Raw genomic sequence first — 22,646 nt, 5'->3', positions numbered from 1 at the left:
AAGAAAGGACACTGTTAAGAAAATGTGTTCCATGTCAGGCAGCAACAGGGTGAAAGTTTCCAGGATCTTTTTTTTTTTTTAAGCTTTAAGTGGAATTCAGACACACAAGATTTCATTGGTCCAGGTCTTAACCTCTGTGTCTGCACTCTGATGACACTGATGATGTTTCTTTTTACTTCTGACGTGCAAAATCAGATCCTTTAAACACTGCAATGTATTGGCCATGTTGATTGTTCTTGGTGCACAGGAAACATGAGATTGGCCAACACTGTTTCTGGAAAAACTGCTGTGGTTCAGAACTGTATGGATACATACAGCATTACTGATAGCTGACTGGAAAGCTCCTACTTTGTCAAATTCTTCAGCCCATTCCCTAATTAGTTTTGCAAAATAGGTTGGATCAATGTGGATGATAGTCTTTTTATGTATAATTATAACGAGATAATAAATGAAATTTGGTTAACTTTAAAGGCCAAATCTTCTGCTATTCACGAAGTGCATGTGTATCAGACCCTTTTCAGTCTCCAGCCCAGTGGTTCACAATACAAATGCCCGTTTAAGTTTTAGTCATGCTTCTCTGTTAATTCAATGACAACAATTTTTGTATAAAGGGGTCCAAAGCTGACAAGGAAAACTGTGTTAAAACTCTAGGCTGTTTCTTCTTTTTCCACTTCTTGCTTTTCGTCATTTTCAGGTATTCCAGAGGCTGCTGTTTCATCAACACTAGGATATTCATTTGTCGCATTGCTTGATGGAACTGTGGCCGCAGGAATGTTTTCTTCATTAGGTACCTGAACATACTCTGCATTGGATTGTTTCTGAGCCATTTCTCTGCAGGAAGACAGGATGAGGATTGTGGTTTCACATGTTGCAATCCCATCTACACTAGAGTCTTTCAAAAGAATGAGTCTTTGTAGTTTTGTTTTCTAAACAGTAACCCCCTTATTATTATGACTCTGTTCCAAGTGCACCTGAAAAGGCTACAACATCACTGCTGCTAAGACAGAAAGAGGGTCAGAGTGTTAGATAGTAAGACTGATCTGTATCACTGGTTTAAGTGATCCTGTTAGAAGAAAATGGATTTTAGTATGTTTAAATGCTAGGCCAGGAAAGCAGAAGGGGAAACTGAGTGCTGGTGAACAGCGTCTGAGAAGGGGTAGCAAAACACACTGCTTGGTGTGAGCTTTCTGAGAAATTCCATGCAGATCTGGTGTCCCATTCAAGTGCATTAAAAATATTGAGTGTGGTCAGAAAAGAGCTATGAAAAGGCTGAAATCTAGAAAAATCTTTTTAGTAACAGATATGAATTCCATTTATCTTAGCAAAACAATAATAAACCAACTCCCAATATTTAAGCACTTTCACATGTAAAGAATGTCAGATGCTAGTGGGTTGATTCAATGTAGTAAGATTTATTAGGACCCAAGCACAATATTAGATGTTAATGCTACATCAATTGAAAGCAGAAATCAGGTGCATGAGTGACTGGCCACTGGTCTGGGTTAGCAGAATTCCGTATCAGGAAGTCTTAGAACCTGTGCTACAGGGAAGTGTCCAGATGACATTTTTTTCTGGCCTCAGCTGCATGTATTCATTTAGCATTTAACATCATGGGGCTAAATACAGTCTGCATAGGATATGAGATTATCCCTATTCAGAAGATTTGGCAATTTAAGGGAAAAATGCGCAACCAAAGCACAGCGGAAGAGACATTTCCAGAGCAGGATCAAAATGGACATTCTGGGCTCCATTCTGTTGCCTAAACCTTGTGTCTCCTGCCATTTGAGATGCCTTAGAGTATCCCAAGCATGTGTCTTGTAATTTCAAATAGCACTGAACGGAGCTAGCACTGTTATTTAAATCCAGTAACATACAATCCCAGTAAATTTGCTGAGGCAACCCTTAGCTGCTATTCCTTTTTTTACTTCCCCCACCTGCCATTAACAGTCACCATTAACTGTTAAATATTAAAAACTGTTTTTCCAACTTGCTGCTTTTAGATTGTGTTGTTTAAAAACCATTTGCTTTACTATTTTAGATACTGCTAAGCGGTAGCTGCCTGTAAACATAGGGAAGAGGGTAATGGCAACTTCTGTTACAAGAGCAACAGCTTAAAAGTCACACAAAAGCAAATATTCTCACTCTGGAAGTTTTCTCAAAACGTGTATTATGTACCTTTCAAAAAATGTTTAGAGTAATTACATTTTACTTTAGTTCTGGCTTATCAGCAGTTCTTTACAGAAATAATTGTCTTAAAATGAAGCAAACAGAAACTCTTACTGCATCTCATTACTTGATGACTTCTTATTCTTTGCCTTCTTGGTTAAGACCCAGACGATAACGCAAATGAGAGCAGCTGCCAGAATTGCTCCAATTAATGCTCCAGCAACAACACCACTGTCTGAATCTGGAAAGAAAAAAAAGATTACTTGACTTTTTAAAAAGTATTATTATAGGAAAATCTCATGGAAGTTTAGCGGAGACGCCTTTAACAGAAAGAAGGCATTGGATTCAAAGAACTAAAAAACTGACTGACAGCTATATTTCCAGGAGGGAGGCCAAAGATTGTCTAGGAAATAGAGAACTGTGCTTTTATGACCTTTGCTGCCTCCTTTCTTGTTGGTTAGCTCCCTACCCCAACAAACCCCGTGCTTATGCCTGGATAAGGGAGTCATAAGGCTCTTAACACTGGCAAGGGTTGAAAGCATTTGCTCTTCAGTCCTTACAAACAGATTCTGAAATTCAGATTGCCTTTACCTCTGCCTTTCAGCTGAGATGTAAAATGTGTGCTCTGATAATTTGTGAGCCCCCCAAACCTTCTATTTCCACTTCAGTACAGCTTGTAGCTCTGACCTGCGATTTTCATTTTATTAGACCACTGAGTAATTCAGTGACTGTTTCAGGGACATCCTTCGTGGCTGGTTGTACAATGTATGCTTGGCTCTTGTTAAATGTTACTGGTTACATGAAAAATGTGCATGCAGATGTAGTTGACCACTGCTTGAGGGCAGTCAGGATAAGGTAGTTTTCCATGACTGCAGTATTTTTAGCTAGTGATCACATCTGCAGTGCCCCAGTCCTTGTACTACCACATTTCAGTGATGGTTGTCCTCAGTGGGACCTCAGTGGGACTCTTAGCTGGACAAATTGCTCTAACCTCCATGTTTGTCGGTTCTCAGTAAAGGCTCGGCAGACAGAGCCGAGCTCTGTCAACTCCTGCTCCCAGTGGGAAATGAAGCTGGAGATGTCAAATGAGTTGTCTAGGTCAGTGTAAATTCTGGGCATGCCTGGATGAAAACTCCAGAGCTCTCCAATGCCCATTCTGTTCTTACTTGAAAAAAAATATATGTTTTAAAGTTGTTAGAGCATTTTCCTGCAAGCTTTGCATGTCATACATCAAATATGTGATTACTTTAGTGGATTAAACTTACGGTTTGCAGTTAGGTCAAGCTCACAGGTGCTGTTCCCCAGGACGTTGCTGGCTACGCACCGGTAATACCCAGTTTCAAAGGTGGTGAGATTGCCAATGTAAAGAATGCCAGTTTTTGGATCTGTGACAAACAGAGAGCAGGTACAGATCACCCTTTGTATACTGTAGAGGCAAACAGTTTTCTTTAGTTGGTAATAGTGAGAGCTATAAAGAGATTAGAAACAGGGTTCTCCAATTATTCATTCATTTTGGGTTTTTTATAGTCTTTAAGTAAAAGCCATTTACCTTCCTTGAGAATTACTACAGTGGATTCTGCAGGAGTGTATTAGAACGTGAGAAGCAGGCCCCTACTCTGCAAATCAGTCAGTCTGATGTTTTACCTGCGGTGATACTGCTGTCAGTGTAACTTCACAAATGAAAATGTAACAGGTACTAGAGATTTTCAGGACGGAAGTCTTAGCACCTGAATGACAAATTGACTTAACTTATTCTGAGTATAAGTTCACTCAAAATTCCGAGGGAAGGAGATGTAAAGGCATAAACATTTCTCCCATTTTAACAATTTAAAGTAATGTCATAGGCATGACTTTAACATGCCACACATTTTTTATTAAAACAAATAGAAAAAATCCTGTGTTTGTGACAGCTGTCAGTCAATTTGAATAAGTAAAAATACGATTTGGTGACATTGACCATCGGAAGAGGAGGAGAAGTTTTGACTACCCTACGTGATACACAGTGTTTGAAATGGCTGGTACTAGGGAATTCCAGATCTTGAACACGGTATGGTAGTCCTGTAGTTACGTACTAAGTTGTTCAGTCACAGGCTTGAGGGTATTCTCATCTACTTTGTACCAGCGGTAGGTAGGGAGAGGCAATCCTTCTTCACATTTGCATAAGAGGTAGATTAGATGGCCTTTTTCAGGCGTTCCTTCTATTTTGCAGAAAGGTTTTGATGGTTTGACTGTAAAATAACAATGAAGAGAACAGACACATCATGAGTACATACCCGAGGCTGCATGCAGCCACCTCAGTTCTGGTGCTGTGCTGCTCTAAGTAAAGAACTGAACCCCATATACAGATTTCCATCCAAGAGCAGAGTCTTGTTTATGGATCTGACCAAAAGCTCTCCCATAAAGATTTGAGTATTATTAAATATATGTACATGGCCTAGGATACATTTTTATTACCTTTCTTCCATTTGCGTACTAAATATTATTATGGAGGTGTTGAGATGAAGACTATCAATTACCTTAATTATATGGACCAAGCACTATTTATCATACACCATTCTGCCACATAGCAGCCTCATTTTCTTTAGGGACACGGCAGGAGCTTTTCCATATACAGGGAGAGGGTCAAGGCCTGATTCTTCAGTATATTGCAGTTGTGGAGGAAATAAATTAACTACAGTTCTGTGAAAAAATATGTCTGTTTTGAGAGCGTTTCCTCACTTTGCACACAGGAGAAGATTCTGTCTTCACTGACACCTATTATTTTTCATTTCCTACCTATAGATATGCTGTTGTGGTTCTTTAGATTACTGTCAGCGGAACTATACCAGCAATGAACACAGCCCAATTTTGTGTGCATAGATGAACAAACTTTCTTGGTTTTCATGTGAAAAGTACAATCTCTTACTCATCTCCTCCAAGATTTACTATTTTTTTGGGGAATTTTAGATGAGAATTAACAGTAGTACTTTGATTTTTCAGGGGTTGAGTTTACATATGTCTTTTTCTTATTCCTGGCAGATAGGCAAATGATGTTGGAATCACATTCTCGTATGACTTTGATTTGTCACTCTGACCAGGTATGGATTCTCAATATAAAAGCAATGATTAGATGGGGTTAGTACAAACTTCAGTCTTATTAGGGAGTAAAATATCTCATTCCACTGCTTTTCATCCTTTCTGTCCTGCCTGTTTGTGGTTGAACTGTTGCTTTCTTCCATCCAAAACAGACTTTGTACTATTTCCATCCAACACATACTAAGTTTCTAGAGTTTCTGGGAATGGGGGTAAGCCAGAATCCTTGGGCTGTACTGCTGCCTCTCCCTAGATTTACACAAGTCACCATGACCAACAATAGTTAAAATTAGTAGAACTTTGGTCTTTGCTGGGGCTGAATGTAATGGCTTCAGAGAGAAGTTGTCACTTCCGGCTGAAAGGGCTTTTTATTTTATTCAAAGCTAATATCACTTTGTTTTCCTACATGAAAAATGTCATGAAGTTGGGTAATTCCAGCTATCCACTTACCTGCTTATATTAGGTAGCTTTTTGAGAGCACAAAGTGAATCTGAAGGCCACTCGTGGGAGAAGGAGATTTTACTGTAGGTCAAGCAAGGGTAGGTGCGGAGTGGTACCAGGTCTGCTTTGGCTGGAAGCTAGAGGGCACCCCAGGCTCTGCCTGCCTCCAAAGCCCTGGGAAAAATCTGCGTCAGTGCGTCAGTGAGCCCTTTCTCTGCATCATGGGCCTTGTTTATCACAGTTCTGTTTTTCCCTCTGGTCCTACGTATTTTGAGCCATGAATTCAGTGTTTCATAATATGGGAAGAAAACTACAATACAGCAATAGAGAGGAAAGGCGCTTACCCAGCACGTTGACAATCACAGATTTCTGACTCTGTCCAGCATCACCCTGTGGGCTGAAAACTTCACAGGTGTAGGAGCCTGTGTCTGAGGGCTGCATGTTGGAGATTGTTATTGAGGCATTCCCTGGACCTGTTGCAGCTGTTATCCTATTCTTAAACTCTCCATAGGAGCCAGACTGGCCTCCTGAATAATAATAGATCTGTGATAAAGAATCAATTGTTAGTTTAATAACGAGAGATCTTCCTCCCACTTTGTTTGGTACTCATAATTGGAATATAGTGATTTCTGATCAAGCCCCCTTTCTTGCCCCCTCTCCCAAGAAAGCAGAGATGAACACATGGTACATTTGAATATATATTTCTAGCAGTTCTTAAAAGACAAACTTTTCAGAAATGAGATTTTTTTAGTTGTGTAAATGGACACTAGTTCTTTATGGATACTCCAGTCACAGACTGATGCGTTTGCGAAAACAAAGGTGAGACCGTTGACCGTCATATGACAATTCTGTGAAAAAATGCTGTCGTGCACAATTGAAGCACTGATAGCTTGTGATATTATTAATAAGCGTCTCAGTAGAAGACTGTGACAAGAATGGACCTGTCATTGCAAAATGTGTATGGCTGCAGAGCTTTCCAAATACAGAAACTAGCGAATAGAGAACTGAAATGAATCCACAAGACATAGGTGTAAGCAAACAAGGCGCCTGATCTGTTGGCAGTAAGTTTGCCAGCAATAAAAATGCAGTATGAGAACACCATCAGAATCATCACACATGCAATTAGAGCAACCATGCTGTTCTCCTTGTTTGTGTAATCAGGGTCAGAGCCAGTGTCATGGGCTATCTTGGGTTTTTGGGTTTATACCGTAGGTGGAAGTCAAGAATACCTGTTGGCCTCGGTGCTTGGAGGGGCACCTATTTGGGATCATGAAGTTCCCCTTTTGCTTAACAGTAAAAAAAAGTTTTGCAGAGTTATAAACATAGCAAATGTCTCTAAGGAATGCAACATTTCTTCCCAGATAAAAATTTGCTATTTAACATTGACTGATTTCACTGACTTCAGTAGTATCAATTGTACTTAACATCACTGTGGGAGCAGAATTGGCCTCATAAGCTTATAAGCCCAAACCTGTTGTCTGTTGACTGACAAGAGAGGTAGAATTGTGTTCATTGTGGAGCCTGGTTGGTAGTCTGAGACTTGGGCCTTGAGTCTGCTTAGGAGCTGCAGTATCTTATCTGCTCTGGGGTAAACATAACTGTTCTCAAGGAGTACACACACTCTGTCCAGTCTAGCTCTGCTGTGAAACCAAGCTCTGAAAGAACAAAGCTTATGTGGAAAACTAGGGAACGTTAATTATTTTTCTCAGATGTTAATGATAGTGTTGTGTCAAAGTGATAGTATTTGGGATAGGCAGTATGTTCCCCAGTGTCTATTGCCTAGGCAAAGTGAACAGTTCCAGCATACTCAGTCATTTTTTTAAACTGGTGAGAGGTAACCATATAGAGTTACAGGCTGGGACCCAAACAGATCTAACATCGTACCTACTGACAGTATTCCAGAATCAGCAGTGTAAATGTATTTATTGAAGTTGGACTGACAACATGTTTTTGAATGGGAAAATGCTTGTAGGGAAAAGCTCCACAGAGTCCTGTGAAATGCCACTCACACTTGGCTAGTATCAAAATTTCCTTTTGGTCAAAGTTCCCTGTCTTTAGGGACCCTCCAGATCCCCAGGCAAGAAGTATAATTTGCTTTACTTTGCAGATCATCTGATTGCATTTTGAATTAAGCATATTTATTCTTAATTCTATTTATCCACCCTGATATGGTGTTGACTGAAGTCTTTAAGCAATGTTATCTGAAAGCCTTTATTAGCTTAAGGCAAGCTACACCCCAAAACGGCCAGAGCTCAGCTGGTTTGTGCAATGATAAGGCTTTGAAATGAAGGTCAGAACCCAGCCTGCACAGCACCAGCAGCTCCGGTACTGCAGCTCGGCCCCCTCTCAAGTGCAATTTTGCCTACTCCCCAGCCAGGCTTTATCTTTCCCTGCCCCAGGATTACAAACACCAGGTACAATTGATGCAGGGCTCTGAATACCAGCGCTACACTACTGCATGGCCAACACGTGGAAAATTGGTGCTGCAGTGAGGAAGCGTAAGAGGTCCGGTGTGAGCACAGCGGCAGGCTGGGTCAGCCAGTCTGCTGAGCAGCTGGGTAGACTCTCCAGTTTCCACTGTTTGCGTGCGATGCCATCAGTTTAAAAAATTATTTTAATGCTTTGCAAATGTCTAGAGATGGACTTCTATTGCAAAACTAGAGTCTGGCTGCACACCCTCGTATTCCCCAAGGAAGGAGAGTGTTCAAAATAGGGAGTTTGGTTTAAGCAAATTTCTCATTAAAAAAATGATCTACCTGTAATTACAAAACCACACTGGCCACACTTGTCTCATTCTGCATTTATCCGAGTATAAGCAACAACAGAGTGTTATACACTGTTGCTTGCAAGAGTCCGAAGTTACAAGAACTGTGACTTCTGACTTCAGGCTGCTCTTAAGCTGGCGTTCCTATACAGATCTCAGCAGTGATGGGCTGGATTTGCATCTCCTCTCAATCAGTTGCATCTGTTTGAGCGGGGTAGGAAAAAGCTTCCATCAGCTCTTCACACTAATGTGAAATTAAGTTGTACAATGACTTAAATGAAGTAATGCGTGACTTGCAGCAGCACGAGAGGAGAGGCAGGCCCATTACATCCTACTAAAAGACGTGATTACTGCAAGAAGGGGCTGAATTCTATTCAGTCTACCTCTGAGGGATCTGGGATTTATGGGAGAGTGAACAGCAGCGGAAGCTACCCACTGAGTGCCAGCTTAGCTATAGCACATGTTCCTAGGAAAGAGGACTGGCAACTATGATGAGTCTTAAATGCAGTCAGGGCATGCCAGTGAACGTTATAGAGGAGCAAGCGCTCCTGGGTATATTTGATCTGCAGTCAGGGTGAATTACGTAGCTAAGCCCTCATACAATACACTGGGAAAATAATCCCCCATGTTCTCTCTCCCTTTCTGAATGCATGCAGAGAAAATATTTTGTGTACACCATTAAATCTGAGGCAGGTGTCAACACAGCAGAGAATATTTCTTTTCTTCATGGATTTAAACAGAATCTTTCTGGGTTGGTTTTTTTCAACTATGAACATAAAGGCACTGGAACATCTTAAGGAAATGCGTTCAGTTCCTCTGCAGGCTCCTGCCTGTTCTCTCTTCTGCTCCTGTATGGTGCTTATTGCCTGAAGGAAGGTGGTAAACATCAAAAAGGCTGAGTAATGTTGTGATTAATTACTGAGTGTATATCTTGTCCCAGAGGTACGACTGGATTGTGTACACAGGACATTTCATTTAAGAGGAACGTGTTTCGGTTAATTGGCTGTGAATTCATAGCCCATTTTAAACAATGCCCTCAAAATGGGTATTTTAAATGTTTTTTTGCTGTCCTTGAAAAACTCACATTTGTGCCTTTCTAAAAGCTGAAATGAAAATCTTTGCAAAAATATTTCTATTCCATTTCAAAAGTCAAAAACTTGTTTTCTGTTGAAAATATAGAAGACTTTATTTTGGGGCAACTGACAGCTAATGTTCCCTCCTACAGACACACATCTCATTGACATTTCTTTCCATTTTACCTAAAATGTCCCTAAAATGTCTGTATGGGAAAACTGTAAATTTAGGCTTTTCCTGGAAGCCTTTTTAATTTGATGTGATAAATATATTTAAAGTGCAACATCTTGAATGTAAAAAAATATGAAAGAAATCTGCTGTGCTTCTCTTGAAAAAACAAGCTTTTTATGTCCTCAAGCAAATCATGAGCAGCTCTAGTGAAGTCGATGATTTACCAGCATAACAACAATATTGAGGATGCAGTAATGGTCGCTGCTTCTCATTACCAGCTAGTTTGCTCATGCAAATTTTTGTATAATGGTGCCTTTTCACATTTCATGGGAGCAGCTGCCTGGGATGACTAATCACACAACTGACAGAAAAAAAGAGCGAAGATTATCACTCCTAAAATTGTTGTCCCTAGTAACTCCACAATCCGAAAAAACAGTTTCTGCAAAGCAGCTAAGTTGCCCAGAAAACATCTCCCTGGCCTTAGAAAGGATTGCGGTTTGGTTGGTTATTCAACCTGTGGGCCAGGCAGTGCCTGAAGCTCGTGTCAGCAGCCATCCTTCGCACCTTTCCAAGGCAGTGGTATAATTACTCTGCATTTCCACAGTCACAGTTTCTGCTGCAACCAAGAAAAGGATTTGGACTCATAGACTTTCAAGGCAGTTGAGTCAGTTATTTGTGTACCTGCTTGGGGGAGCTGGGTTACAAACACAACAGGGAATTGGGAATGATCATACTCATTTGGAAGAAAATCTTGGTGATTTCAATGCACTCCAGGTGCTGGAGACAAGATTATGTGTGCCCCCAGTTCTAAAGGATCTGGTATATGAAATCACATGTCCTTTTCTTCTTTAGCCTGACTTGTGGTAAGGCTGCTCCTCTTCTAGTGTGATGGGGAGGAAAGTATTCACCTACAGAGGAAGCAGTTGGCAAAGCTGATGCTGAGTTGAGGCTTTTCAAAGGCTGCCAGATGTTTGGCAGAGAGTGAGGAACCCACCTACAGGTTTTCTTTATACAACTGCTATAGAAAGATCTTCCTTAGTGGGTGGAGGTGGTGTGTGAAAAAGCAGGCAGTAAATTAGAAGAAACATACCTCCCTCTGCTTCCTTTCTTCTTGGGGCAGGACAAATACATACTAGGTTTTGCATAAATATGTGTCTTTCAAATGCCTTTGGATGGACTCATTCATAATCTCCAGGTCAATATTCCTCCCCCCCTCCATCTCCTGGTGTCATTGCAGCACATTTCTGTACATGCCTAGTATGTCTGGATATCAGAACTGGAAGATGAGACGTACTTGAAGATGTGTTACAAGATGTCCCACTTAATCTCCACAGTAGTCTTAATTTCCTGACTGGGGGGAAGTTTCAGGACATGGCTTCTCTTCCAGTACCTGTCTTCCCTCCCCCAGCCCCTTCTCACTGTCCCCCCCCCAGCAGATGCAAAGCTATAGCATCCTGTTCGATGATGTTTTTCTAGGCTGGTGTATTCAGCATCTGATTCAGTGTCTTTCCCTGGAGAGCTGTACAGCTCAGGCGTTCAGAGGGCACTGTCACTGGGTTGGTTCATCATTTTCTGTTTGACATTTTCTCAAGCTACTAGAAGAAGAACCGTTAAAGTCTCTCACTGATAAATGTAAAGGAGGATATTAATGACTTTACTGGTTTGAGATCATGATCTTTTTTTGAATTCTGGGTACAGAGAGAATTTATAAAATAACAACAAGGGAAAAAAGCGTTCATCACTCCCTTAAGCATCTTACCATCTAATTAGAGAACAAATGCCACACACTCAAAGTGCTAATTAAAGCCCGAGGCTCGGATTCTGAACTCGGCTAGATAAGAATGCCAATGCTCATGCCTGCATTGGTTTCTTTGACGTGTGTCATGTGACTGAGTCTGGCCCCAAATGCCTTTTTTTCATCCACAGCTTCTTTTCACACATTTTTTGTCAAAACTCTGATCTGCCAGACTGTAGCAGGGATATTACATCCTGCATTTCTGGGATCTTTGCATGGGTAATTGAGGATGTTAATAATGACTAGAAGCATCTTGTCACAGTTGCGCATTGGTAGAAGAAGAAAGGGATGGAGTCAGAAGCCTTTAAAGGATTAATCATTCAGCAGCTTTAACTGGAGAAAAATGCTTCTGAGGAGCAGCTCTTTCATGTTCTCACAGTATCATTCTTGTGGCTGAACTATTAGTGAATAATTTCTGCAGTGCATCAAGCACAAACATGTTTTCTCAGTGCATTTGGTTTTAACTGCTCTTCAGCAGTTGTTATTAGACCTCAATTTACATTGGGTTGTACCCTGTTCTTCCTGGTGAGACAGGAATCCCACTGCAGTCAAGGAGAGTTTGCAATGGATTATGGCTGGGACATTGAGCTGACAGCTGAGAGGAAGCCAGTTCAGCAGGCAGCTTCGTGTCTCTCGCTACCCATTGCATCTCAAAATGTTGTTATATTCTAGAAAGGAGATCCAGGATTTTTTTTTTTTGCTATGTAAATATGTAGCCCCAAATTTGGGCTATCCAGACTTGCTCCCATTCAGCCCAGAGGCTCCTGGTGTGTGGATATGCCCTTCAGATACCCTTTGGGTAGAGTATTCCTGAAGGTTCTAGTTCAGCCACCTAGAATAGCTGTGGGAAAAAACAACAGCTACATCCAAAATAATTTTAATAGAGAAAAATGCAATAAAAAATAGGGTGAGATAAAAATTCTGAATGATGCATCTGATTCAGCTTATCTCAGTTTTGTGCTGGTTTTAAGATTTTAATCCATTACAGGAGTATAAGTCTCACAGTAGCATAAACCTAGTAGAAGCTATTTAGCTCTTTTTTTCACTTACGATTGTGGGGATTTTTTTCTTACCTTGTATCTCCAGCTACATCTTCCCCGTGCATCTGTCACATACACCATCTTTTGACAATGACTGACTGACTTTTCATCCATACTCAGAATACCGTGACACGGGGAACGCTGTATTTGAGTAAAAACGTGCTGATCTGAGAGTTAAATGAGACTTTAAATGTTCCCCCAAAATCAAAGAGCCTCTTCTCTGCACACACAGCTCCCCATCAATACCATCAGTGCTGTTCACAAGAGCAGGGTGCCTCGTGTTCAGCGGATTTAGCAGAAGATGTCTCAAGCCTTGTCAGCAGTGAGATTCAACAGAATCTTATTTCTAAGTTTCACCTAAAATTAGGCGAACTAAGACTGAAGTCTAATGTTTGCCCCAAACACACGTTACAACCTGACCATTTTCTGCTTGTCTCCACTGTCCTTTGTGTTCTCACTATTGTCTGCTTCAGCGTTTCAGTTTATTTTATCTCCTTCCTGCAGACTGTCACCCCAGTGCCAGAGATAACCACAGGCAGTCCCCAGTAATCCCAGTGACATCCAGGGAGTCACTCCGACTGCAATGACATGACAACAGCGTCTCCACTCCTCTGCATTGGAGGTGTCGCCTCTGCTTTCTGTTAAGCTGTTCTTTTTAAGTGCCTGCTCGGTCTTAAAAGTCAAACTTCTAAGTTTGCCTGTACTGCTTCAGGAGGTGCTTTGCGCAGGCTCATCTTTGCTCGTGGGCTGGAACGCACTGCTCTGCTCCCAGGCCAGTGTCCCTTGCAGCACTGACAGCCTCTGCAGCACACGATTTCGGTTGTCTGTGGCTGAAAGCATGTGATGGGGTCTCGGGAACTACTCATACTACATGGGGAGGAGTTTGTTCTTTCAATAGTTTTCATGGGAACCCCTCACTTAGAGGGCTGGCTGGCCCCTGGCTCTCACATGGTAGCTCAGTGCCCATGCCTGTGCCTTGCTTTGGGCTGGGTATAAGGACATGAGTAGACTTCTCCTAAGAGAGCAGTGCCATCTTCCTCTTCTGTATGGTCTGCAGTAAGTGAAGCTCTCCTTGCCCCTATCCACTAAGTGCTACTTTCTTGGTAGTGCAGATATGAGAATACAGGGCTCTGGCAGGCTGAAAGCCAATATGTAAAATAAAGGGAAGATATTCTTGCTGTTCCATGCTGCTAACTCTCTTTCCCTCTCAACTGCCCATCGGTAGTTTTACCAAAGCAGCATCAATGTCACTGTTAGCAAATATTTCAAGCTTGCCTTTTTTTTAGAGAATATTTTCATGAGAAGTCTATCAGTAATTTTCTCTTACAAGTAACAGTCATTCCTGACCTTTACGCGTCTAGTGAATTTAAAATTTCAATCAAGGATTCTGCCCAGAGCGTGTCATGGGTAGCCACGCAGTGTCTCTGCTAATTTCCCTTACTGAACGGTGGGTGGCCTGGGCTGGAGGCTCAAGGTGTGGCCCTGGTTAGGTTCAGGAGTTGAATTTAGCTTTGTAAGGCCGTAGCCTCGCCTGTGCAGAGTCAACAGCAGGCTTCGATCTTTCAAACATTTACTTAGGTGCTTTGCACCGAGGCCAGCCGAGTGACTCAGAGCATGAAATGAAGCACAGATGTAGATCTTAGCAGGAGTCGAGACTTCACCTTACAAACCAGGCTGTGATATACTCTGTTACCCTGGGTGAGCTGAATAAGTAGGGTTTGCCTCAGTTTGTCTACGTGTAAAATAGAGATAGTTCAGTATTGGAAAGTTCTCAGGATCCTTGGCTGGGAGTTATTATTTAAAAATTAAATTTACCATTAAAGGGACATGTTGCTAAGGGGTAAATGGCAAGAAGAAAAAGTTAAAAATATGTATGGCGTCTTATTTTCCATGAGTTGATATTTACATTGTTTAGTTCAAACGAGGGGAATTACTTCCTCTGGAGAAACTTCTCAGGAAAAGAGCAGAGTTAGGCTCCAATTAGTAAAAGATCTGTATTCGCACACTGTGTGTAGCTGCGCTGCCTTCAAAGCAGCACCGCAAACACCTGCCCTGCCGCCGTTGGCTGCCTCCCTTTTCATCACGCTGTCTGCCTGCGGTATTTCACCCTCTCCGGTGTAACTGCCGTGCCTTTTAACTGCGGAGCACCTGCACCAACGCTGTGTGAGGTGGGCAGTGCGGGAGAGGGTGTGAGAACCCTGGAGCAAACAGCAAAGACACCGGCCAGCTTCCCAGAGCCAGGCTGGGCGGCAGATCTGCGGCAGGTCTGCGAACTAGTGAACAGCGCTGCCTCGCCTTGGGGCGAGGTAAAGTCTGTTGCTGAATGCTCTGGGGCATTAAATTAACCCTGGCACTAGTCCTCATCCTGGTCTTACTGATTTCACTCCAGACAGGACTGTACCTGAGCCTGTGTATCTCAAACCACTGCAGAACCTGTAACGTAAGTGGCAGTGTAAAATACTGACACCCTTTTTAAAAAGGGTACCTGTGGCCTCTGTGCTCATTATATGTTATGTCCTAAAATCCAGTAATTCAAAGCTCACATTCATTAATACTTCAAGCCAAAGGCACCTTAATGACATAAATTTGCCTTAATTAATTCTAACTTTATATAGTTTGCTCTATTATTTGCTGCCACTGTAAAGAGGAAGGGCCATATTCTCAATTATGTAAATATACATTATTTACTAAAATCAAGATTTACCCCCCCCCATATTTGTTGTGGAGAACATTCCTTCTGCTTAATCTTATTATTGTGAACATACTACCCATGTGAATAACATGGTCATCAAGACATCTAGCATTTAGTAAAATGTCAGGAATATTTAAAATTTTAGCAGGTGGGATAAGATGTATTTGCTGCATTTTTTTTCAAAAAATTCTAAGTATCCTGTCTTGAAAATATTTGGCAGAAATTTTCAACTTTAAAAAAAAAATGGAATTTGAAAATGTTATCTGCTTAGTTGCTGAAAAAAATGGCAAATTTTGAATGGAGACAGAATTTTCAACAAACTTTTTCAAGGAAAATATATGCTATTTATAAGGAAGTGTTTGTTTGTTTATTACTGACATTTTAGAAGAATCTAAATATCTCATAAAATTAAATCATTTTATCCCACTTAAAATGCAAGCTACTGTTCTTCATTAAGGTATGGTGCCAGCCTTTTCAATTCAGTCGGTTTTGTCATCTTACCAGCAAGTTAAATGTATTTTTGACTTGCATTTTAGTATTCTTTAACCTAAACAATGAAAGCCAAAGCTGGCAATCTCCTCCATCGCCATGCATATAGTTCCTGCTTGGAACAAAATGTGAAGCACAACTTCAGCTACGTGCCAAGCAACCGGGGCAAAGCCAGGTTTGTAGAAAGAGAGATTATTTTTTGTTTAAACTTGGAGGAGAAAAACATGCATGCTTTCAGGCCCTCAGTCCTTTCTGAAACTCAGAAAAGTCACCAGCCTGAAATACAAATAGGAACCTCGTATCGCTGTGGGTTCAGAGGGAGGTTGAAAATCCAATTGCACGTTCAGCTGTGTTGTGTCATTTCTTAAACTTTGTTTCCCACAAGCAGTCACAGTTCTTTCTTCCCAGTGCTTGCATTAACACGCTTAATTTTATTGTGAATAGGTTCAAAATGGTAAGGAATTGCCATGTTGGGGTAAAAGGATACACAGTCAAGTAATACAGGACTGAATGGGCTGCTAAACGCATTTTAAAGAGAGCGGTGCCCCAGCCCTGCAGCTCCTCACACACATGCACCCTCCAGGCACGCAGGCAGGCTCAGAGGAGCGAAGGGGATGCTCGGAGCCTCGCTGAGCCCTCGAGCCAAGGATGACTGGTGCTGCAGCGGAAGGAAATTGTACCTCGGTGTTCAAGGAGAACGGGATTAGTCACTAACCCGTGGCCTTTCCAGATTGAACCGACTTTCTTTAATGAAAATGCAAATCAGCCATTACAAATGCATGCGTGTTGCGGTGTGAAAGTGAATTTACCGTGAAATTAGTTTCAGACGGGGAGAGAACCAGATGCAGTTTTTCCCAGTAGTGTTCCTTACAGTCCTTATAGGCACGGCTTTCCCGTTGCCTGCAGCGGGAGCGGGTGCTGAAGGGATTGATCCGTAAGGTTCCCCTCACATTTGGTAGCCTCACATCAGTTAGTTCTTGTCGAGCATGTTCTGAACCACCCACAGTATTTTATGATTATAATCCTCATGGGGTATTTTCTCCTCATTGGTCGCAGTTTACAAATGGTTTTCTCCTCCTGGATCTCTTGAAACTGTCTGATTCTCCCTCTAAAATACTTGCAACTACAATCTGCTTATTTCTCTTGGTTGTGACCAGAAAATGTATTGCATTTATAGTCTTGAAATACAGAAAATTTGACACAAGTAGAACAGAGAGACTCTAACCAAATCTGGAGAAGATAGGCTTGATCCTGTCTCAGTGCTGTACTTCCCACCTGAACAAGTGATGAAAATTTATGATGTAACGTACTGGATCGAAATTATAATGTATTGTACTATATGCTACTTACTCAGGAAACTTACAGCTACCACCTTTCATGAATAATTCTTCATTTAATAAAATGGTTTTGACTTGAAAAAAGTAAGTGATGAGTAACAACTATTCATACAATAGTCAGGCAAGGTGTTGGTCTGGCATTGAGCTCGAGTCAGAACATGGGATGGGCTCAGCGTTTGTACTTAGCACCGGTACAGTCTTTATCTGTGGCTGTGATATACTGCAGGGGGGTGAGCAGCTCTGTCTTACCTTAAATTGCTGTTTCTTACATACTGGCTATTGCTGTTCAATGCCAAATGTGTTACATGCTGTACATTCTGCAAACTACAGACAGTCTAGTTCTGCTGTAGTTGGTAACCAAACAGAAGGTGTAGCTCTATCAGCAATGGCAAACCTCCTAACATAATATTAGTAGGAAATCGGTGAACATGACAAGAATATAATCGGTGTGGACTGTGACACTCCTCTAAGTAAAATCTCCTTGCATCAGCTCTCAGGAGTAACACCAGGCAGGAGGATTGAACTTTTAGAAAAAAAAATGTTAGCAACAGGGTAAAAACAATGGGAGAGCACAGGAACTGATTGTCTAACAGGCACAAGCTGGACACTAGGGCATGGAAAAAAAATCACAGGGATCTTCAAGGATGCAGTAACTTCTAATCAGCATCTCTTCTTATAAAGAAAGGTGTTGCTGATTGCTCAGCACCTGTCAGGACTGAGCTGATGGGAACTCATACCCTGCATGTTATGCTGGGAGTGAGATTCACAGATTAATTTTTCCACCAAAAAGTAAGATTAATGGATAGCTTGAGGTCTGGGCAGTAGTGTGAGGATGTGTAGGAAGTTACACACCCCATCCCTGACTCCTTCCAGGCAGACCAGGCTGCTCTGCAAGGTCCTTACAGCCATATGAGAGGCTCGGGCAGCAGATACAGCACGTAGCTGTCTAGTACTTGGTGTCCTCCACAGTCCTGATGCTGCCTCCGTGCTGATACTCCAACCTACCACGCGGCCTCGTTATACCCCGGCGGGGAGATACTGTTTGGCTCTGCTGCCTCTCGGGGTCTCAGGAACGGCAGGGAGCATTTGCCTTTGATCTGTAACTGTTCTGCTACCACAACGACACCCGTGGGGTGACGCGAAATACCACCACAAGTTTGCTGTGGTGGATTTCCTGCTATGACAACTTTCTCCAGAGTCCGGCCAAAATGCTCGCTGCTCACTTCATGCCACTAGCCTGGTGTTGTGCACCGCTCCTGTAACGGAGCCGCCGAATAGCAACACAGCGGCTGAGTCAAGGAGCTCTCATTTGACCCTTAAGTGGGGGACACGTTGTCACAAGCAAGGGCATCTCACCAGAAAAGCAGCCTTCACAATGGCAGGAAATATCTGCCAGACAAGAGAAGAGGGAGCTGGTCCCGGGGCTCGAGCGCTTGTGTGATTTTTGGACACCTGGTCTTTGCTCTGCTTCACGCTGCCTGTGTGACTTGGAGCAAGTCGTTTGAGCATCTGAATCCCTTTTGTACCTTCTCATAAGTTTCTAAAGGAATTCAGACATGCCAGTAGGAACTGGAAGCCTAGATAACTTTGTGCATCTGCCCCTAAATTTCATTGTACCCCAGTCCCTTGTCTTTAGGGTGGGAACACCAACATTGCCTGCCTCCCTGGTCTGTAGTGAGGATGAGACTATCAAACATAACAAGATGCTTTGAGGACTTAAGGATATCTTAAATATAACTTCACATTAATAATAAATAAATATCTTACGGTATGAAGTTGGCTCTCTTTGGCACTGTAAAAGCTCCACTGAATGAAGAAGTTTCCCAGCGGTTCAGAACTCGTGTATGTACAGAGGAGGGTTGCATTTCCACCTGTAGTGACATTCACTATCTTCTCAGGGACGGTCACCACAATGCTGCTGACGTGGCCTGTGGACAGTAAGTGTGGTGAAGAGAGATCAGCCGGGGGCCGAGCCTGGGAGCCATGCGGGAGTGCCTTGCTCCCTGCGTCATCGAAGAAACCCGTAGGACGTGTCTAGTCCTTCTCCTTTTCAGTTCACTTTCCCTTGGGCTTTGTGTGGGAATTTTCAAGATAACAAGCTGGGAGTGGGTAAAAGCTAACAAGCAGATAAATCCCCCAGAATACCTGTGCCCTTAAAACAAATAATATTCTGACAAAGCAGAGTTCCTAAAAACGTACTTGTTCTCACCTGCAGAGACTTGTCTTCTCACTAAGAGCCTGTGGCTAAACCAAACCTTTCTTCTGCACTCGCAGTGCTCTCCTGCACCTTTCACTCTCATTTGCAGCTGTGCCTGGGCTTCGTTTACACCCTTCTCGCCCTCTTGTTTTGCAGTTATTCCTTCAGATGGCTGACCTCCTTTACCATGGATCACCATCTCCTACAGTGTTCTCTCGTCTTACATTCTTATGCCCTGATGTGGACTCAGTGATGCTGTTGGGTTCCCCCAGCCTGGAGCCCAGCAGCCTTTCTCCACAGGTTTCTTAGGGCTTACATGCAGAAGCTGTTCTTTTCCAATGCTTTTACATTGGAAACATCAAATCAAGCTTTTTAGAACTGCTTTTATTATGTGGGTTGTGAGAAATTCTGTGATAATTTGATCAACCCTTTCTGTTGTGCTCGAAGCAGAAAGGGAGCAAACAGAACTTGTGAGCCCTTTCCCACAATGTGTCGATCAGTCTTGGCTACACAGTCATATTAATGAAAGGAATGAAGCACCGTTGTACAGTATTTGTCTTTCTGCCCTCCGTATAAGTTACTAGCACTGGTGACATACAGCAACAAAGCTAGAGCTGTCAGAAAAATAAGCCTGAATTTCAGGGTTTTGCTAGATTGCTGAGTCCAGTTTTAAAGCTGCTGTCTAAAGATTCTGATGGAGAATATATTTCTTCTGAATGTGATGGAAAACATAAGCCTCTTGGAGCTTTCTATGCAAAACAGGCAAGGTGAGAACTTCATGTTACAATAATAATTTTCACGTGGGCTTATTGCATGTATGAATGATAGAGGTGTAAAACATACAAAATATTCTTCTCAATGGAACATCTGTGCATCTTATGTTAGGGTGCTGCTTTTGAGAGTTTAAGCAGAACCTCCAGTAATACCAAAAGAGTATTTTGCTCAAGTTATCAGCCCTATGAGAGAAAGCATTGTTTAAAAGAGAAATATAATCTATTTTGACATTTTTAACCATGTAAATATTGCAGATTCATCAGTTGCTACAATATGCAAACCTATCTGAACCTAGAGTCTGAACTCTTTGGTGTCTGTTTTCCTTGTTTGATGGCTTCAATAGTAAAAGGTCACTGCAAGGAAGAAGGGAATAATCTACTTTGTGTGTTGGTGGCAGCTAGGATGAGAACTAGCGGGTTTAAACTGCAGGAAGATTTACATTATCTGTGAAGACAGTCTCACAGGAATGGCTGGAGACTGACCTAAATGTGTCAAACCTGCCTTGGGGAAAGAGGGGATCCCAGTGCTGGCTGCGAGTCCTTCTCATCCTGTGAGTTCACAGTGGCTTAATCCTTGCTGAGATCTAATATAAGCGCCATGTAATTTTATTTTAGATGTCTCAGTTCACTGTTCTCAGCTTTAAGAATTAGAGTTGGCCAGAGGATGGTAGTTCCTTGCCACAATAATCCTTCCAGGTTTACATGTATTTATTTTCTGCTCTTTGCAGGATTAAAGCTACAGTATATTAACACGATGTCATTCTACTGAGAACATCCATTTTCCAGTCATCTGCTCCACGTATTTCCTTTATCATTCTGTTTTCGAAGTCAGGAGTGCCACAGAGCCTGGCTGTTATAGGCTTTTCCAGAAGAAATTAATTTTGGCAGAAACGACTCCACAAAGCATTCTAGTTTCCATGAAGCTGTGTATTTTGAAGAAATACATTTAGTGGAAATAGGCTTCTCTCTAGTAAAAATATAAAGCCAAAACCTATCAAACTTCCATTGTCCAGCGAGGCTGTTTAAAGCCACCACTAATTGTAAGATGGAGGTTTTGACTGCAAATGGAGTGTACTGGACCCGCAGAGCCTGTTCCCTCATCACGGAAGTTAATGGGAGTTTTGCTTTGCATTTAGTTTGCTGTTTACGGTTTCAAACTCATAATCCCATTTCGTACATTTTGGGTTAAATGGAAAAAAGTGCATGAGTAAGAAGTAATTCAGTGAAAAAAGCTAGTGTGAACAGGACCATAAATTGCTAAAAATAGTTGATCCGTGTCTTCTACTCATTAATATTATGGTAAGACTGCTTCTCTGCTACAAAGTCATTGCAGTTAATTGGGAATTGCCCACTTTCACTGAAGTCCCATCCAGTTTTTAATGCTTATGAAGTAAATCCAAGTTTGCTGGTCTTTTCCTGGCCGCTGCAGAAACCCCCAGTCAGTGGCACCCATCAGCATGGGCACACTGCTAGTCTTAAATCCAGAACTTTAAAATTAGAGAACATTGTTTTGGAAAGCAGTGGTACTAACACTGAATTACTTTTCATTTCTAAGGCAGAAATCTGTGGGGTTTATGTGTGTGTGTGAGAGGTAACACTGAAACATCAGGAGCAACTATTTAAAATATTTCTCTGATATCCAAACCAGATTAATTCCATCTTGAAAATGTGGAAACTAAATTCCATTTTCTTTAGTGGATACAGAGACTGTTCATCGCCATGGAGCATCAGACTGAAAATGTCTGCTTCTGTATATATTAAAACTAAAGCTTAGCACAATGAAATGTCCTTGAAACATGAATATTTATAATCTTTAATATACCATATAATTCCTAGATTCCACAAAGTATTATGTCCTCATTTAACTTGAGGGAAATCCAAAGGATTATTTGCATGCTTAAAGTTAAGCATCCCCAAAAATTTTTTGGTGGGGGTGGGACCGAGGCAGCATTTTCCAGGGCTATTATCAAGGGGAGACAAAAGCCAAATGTGACAAAAACTAACCTGGAAACCCTTGAAAGACCCTAAAGCTCTACATGAGAGCTCTTTGCTTCTTCCTGGCTTTAGAGCGAAGCATTAATTTACCAAAGCTAAAATTCTGTTCTTGACCAAAAAACTCTTACCAGTCTGTGGTCAGCTTGCCGATTTCCACAAAATGGCACAGCATTGCAGCCATGATTTTCATTCCATCCTGAAATAGATCTTGAATGTTCTCCTAGTTTGGCAGTCAAGTTCACCTGCTCTCTTATTTCAACAAGTTCCCTTATTGCAGTGCTATTTCGATCAGTTTGTTATTCTTACCTGTAAGGATGGCTAGAACTGGAAATGTCTTCAGCATCGTGGCAAACATCTTCTTGACGTTGGGAGAGAAAAGAGACCAGATGCTGCTTCTGACTTCGACTAAAACTCAACTGCTTTTTTTTAAGTGGGTTTTTGTTTTCCTTATCGGCTGTGTATCAACACGTCAATAAGCTTTTTCATTCTCCTCCTTTATCACATGTGTGCCTTTCTCCGACTAGTGGTGTGACTGTTCAGTTGAAACCATTTTGTGGGGTTTGAGCAACTGAGGGTTTTGTTAATAATAAACCTTTGAATCAGAGAAGCCCAGGTTCTCCCACTTTTGCCAGGGCCCAGC

The 22,646-nt window shown here is 41.8% G+C and overlaps 1 protein-coding gene across 1 annotated transcript; it reads right to left on the bottom strand.

Annotated features, from left to right (window-relative positions):
• Positions 1-647: 647 nt before the first annotated feature.
• On the bottom strand, positions 648-22,349 carry VSIG1 (V-set and immunoglobulin domain containing 1). Its single transcript, XM_068412078.1, has 8 exons — positions 22,313-22,349; positions 18,809-18,969; positions 12,557-12,664; positions 6,024-6,222; positions 4,239-4,394; positions 3,432-3,551; positions 2,281-2,407; positions 648-831 (listed from the first exon to the last, which is right to left on the bottom strand). The coding sequence occupies exons 1-8, from the start codon at positions 22,347-22,349 to the stop codon at positions 648-650; spliced, it is 1,092 nt and encodes a 363-aa protein (XP_068268179.1).
• Positions 22,350-22,646: the final 297 nt, after the last annotated feature.

Source organism: Nyctibius grandis, chromosome 13, assembly GCF_013368605.1.
Source record: "Nyctibius grandis isolate bNycGra1 chromosome 13, bNycGra1.pri, whole genome shotgun sequence".
In the NCBI taxonomy this organism is placed as follows: Eukaryota; Metazoa; Chordata; class Aves; order Nyctibiiformes; family Nyctibiidae; genus Nyctibius; species Nyctibius grandis.
The sequence above is the reverse complement of the archived record's forward strand: the minus strand, read 5'-3'. Positions and strand labels throughout refer to the sequence as shown.